Source organism: Penaeus monodon, chromosome 14, assembly GCF_015228065.2.
Source record: "Penaeus monodon isolate SGIC_2016 chromosome 14, NSTDA_Pmon_1, whole genome shotgun sequence".
Lineage (NCBI taxonomy): Eukaryota > Metazoa > Arthropoda > Malacostraca > Decapoda > Penaeidae > Penaeus > Penaeus monodon.
In genome coordinates this window covers 31,475,047-31,477,546 of record NC_051399.1, presented here as the reverse complement: position 1 = coordinate 31,477,546, position 2,500 = coordinate 31,475,047, and the positions used below count along the sequence as shown (strand labels likewise).

Here is a 2,500-nt window from a genome sequence, read left to right as displayed (position 1 = left end):
AATAATAATGATAATGACAATATAAGATAAAACAATAATTGATCATATGAAAATGATTTAACAATGGCAATAATGAAAATAATAACATCACAATTAAGATACAAGTGTATTAATGATTATAAGAATGATAATGATTGATGATCATGATAATATGGTAAAAGCAGTAAAATCTACAATAATATGAAAAACAGTACTGTTCTAATAAGAACAATGTCAACCGAAATATTCTAGGAATAATGATGATGATAATAATGATGATGATAATGATAATGCTAAAAACAGTAGCACCACTATCACACCACCAACAACAATAACAATAACGACAAGAAAAATGATAATAATAATGATGATAAAAAACATAATAATACTCATGAAAAAAGACATAATGATCATAATGATGATGATGATGGTAAAAATAACAATAATATTTTATGATGAAGATGATGACAATCATAACAATAAAGACTATAGTGATGTAAACATAATAAAAACAAGTATGATAATAAAAGTAATGACAATGATGATCGTGGTAATAATGCTAAAGATAATTATCTATAGCATTATTACCACGATCATCATTATAATGATAATAGTAGTAGTGAAAACAGTTATAGCAAAAATAATGATGATAATGGTGATGATAACAATAATAATGGTAATGCTGATAGCAATGATAATAATAGTAATAGTAATAATGATAATAATAATGATAATGATGATAATAATAATAATAATAATAATAATAATAATAATAATAATAATAATGATAATAATAATTATAAAAATATTAATAATAATAATAATAATAATAATAATAATAATAATGAAAATAATAATAATGATAACAGTAACGATAAAAATGATAATAAGGATAATGGCACTACTACTAATAATAATGATAACGATAGTAAATGATAATGACAGCAATAATGATAGTAATAATAATAATAAAAAATACATATTCACGGTAAAAATTATAATGATAGCAATACTGATAACAGTAATAATGAAAATGACACTAATGTTAATGATAATAATAATAATGGTTATGATAAGGGTAATAATAATAATAATGATAATAATATCAATAAAAATAATAATACTGGTAATAATAATAATGATAACAATATCAACAGCAACAATAATAATAATAATAAGCATCATCATTATGATAATCAAAAAAATGAAATAACAATGATAAAGATGATGATGATAATGATGAAAATAATAATAGTATTATTACTAATAATAATAATGATAATAATAATAATAATAATAATAATAATAATAATAATATTGATAATAATAATAATTAACAATAATAATAATAATAATAATAATAGTAATAATAATAATAATAATGATAATAATAATAATAATGATAATGAAAATAAAAACAATGATAATAATGATTATACTACTACTAATGATAATAATATAGATAATAATAATGATAATGGTGATAATATCAGTGCAAAAACTGATAATAATTACCACCGTTAGTATCATCAGTACTATACTGATTATCATCATCGTTATCATCATTAATTATTGTTATTATTATTACCATTAATTTCTTATTATCACCATTTTATTATCATTATATCATTTTTAAACTTGTTGTCATCATTATTATTATTATCAGAATTCAGCGATGCATGATAAAAGCAAAAATGACAAGGAAGGTATTACACCCATATTAGCGAAGACAGTAAAAGAAAAAAAAGTATGATAAGCTGGGGAATTCACACTCCCAGAATGAAAAAAAAAACATCCTCTGATGTCACATATCTTCAGTGCTCTGGATATATATAAGCGTGTCTGTACATATATACACAGTGCACGTCGGAACGCTCCACACCGTCAGGCACGAAAGCTTGGTAGTAACAGACTTGATATTTTCAGTGTGGAGAAGGACACGCTATAAGGATGGCCAGAGTTATTGTGACGCTGCTTGCACTAACGCTCGCTGCTGCGGTGACCCAAGGAGCCCTCCACCGTCGTTACGCAGATAATCCAGGTAGAATACGGTCGTTTTTTATTTCCGTAAAAGTGCGTTCAGGAGAGATGGTGTTGCTCTGCACTTTCAGTTGCTTAATATTTTTTTCAAAGTACAGTTCATATGACTGTATTGATTATGTTCTTCTTCTTCAAGTGCCCTTCAAGTATGTATCTATAAACAAACACACACACAGACACACACACACACACACACACACACACACAGACACACACACACACACACACACACACACATATATATATATATGTGTGTGTGTGTGTGTGTGTGTGTGTGTGTGTGTATGCTTATATACATATATATGCATGCATACAAATGTGTGTGTTTATGAGTGGGTAGACAGATAAACACTGATATAGCTATTGATATCCTAATCTTAAATGTTAAACCATTCATGTACTAAGGCATTTCTCAGTAGCAGAGGTACCGAACACAAGCAATAACACCGATCCCTCCCAACAGCGTTCCCAGGGATGTGCG

The 2,500-nt window shown here is 26.3% G+C and overlaps 1 protein-coding gene across 1 annotated transcript in view; it reads left to right on the top strand.

The window, feature by feature from the left end:
• Positions 1-1,826: 1,826 nt before the first annotated feature.
• The window catches only part of LOC119581044, a 1,463-nt gene continuing 789 nt past the window's right edge, over positions 1,827-2,500 (top strand). The window contains exons 1-2 of the mRNA XM_037929341.1: positions 1,827-2,020; positions 2,483-2,500. The exon at positions 2,483-2,500 is cut by the window's right edge and continues 109 nt beyond it. Coding sequence (XP_037785269.1) covers positions 1,930-2,020; positions 2,483-2,500 — 109 coding nt within the window. The 5' untranslated portion in view covers positions 1,827-1,929. The remainder of the gene's footprint in view (positions 2,021-2,482) is intronic.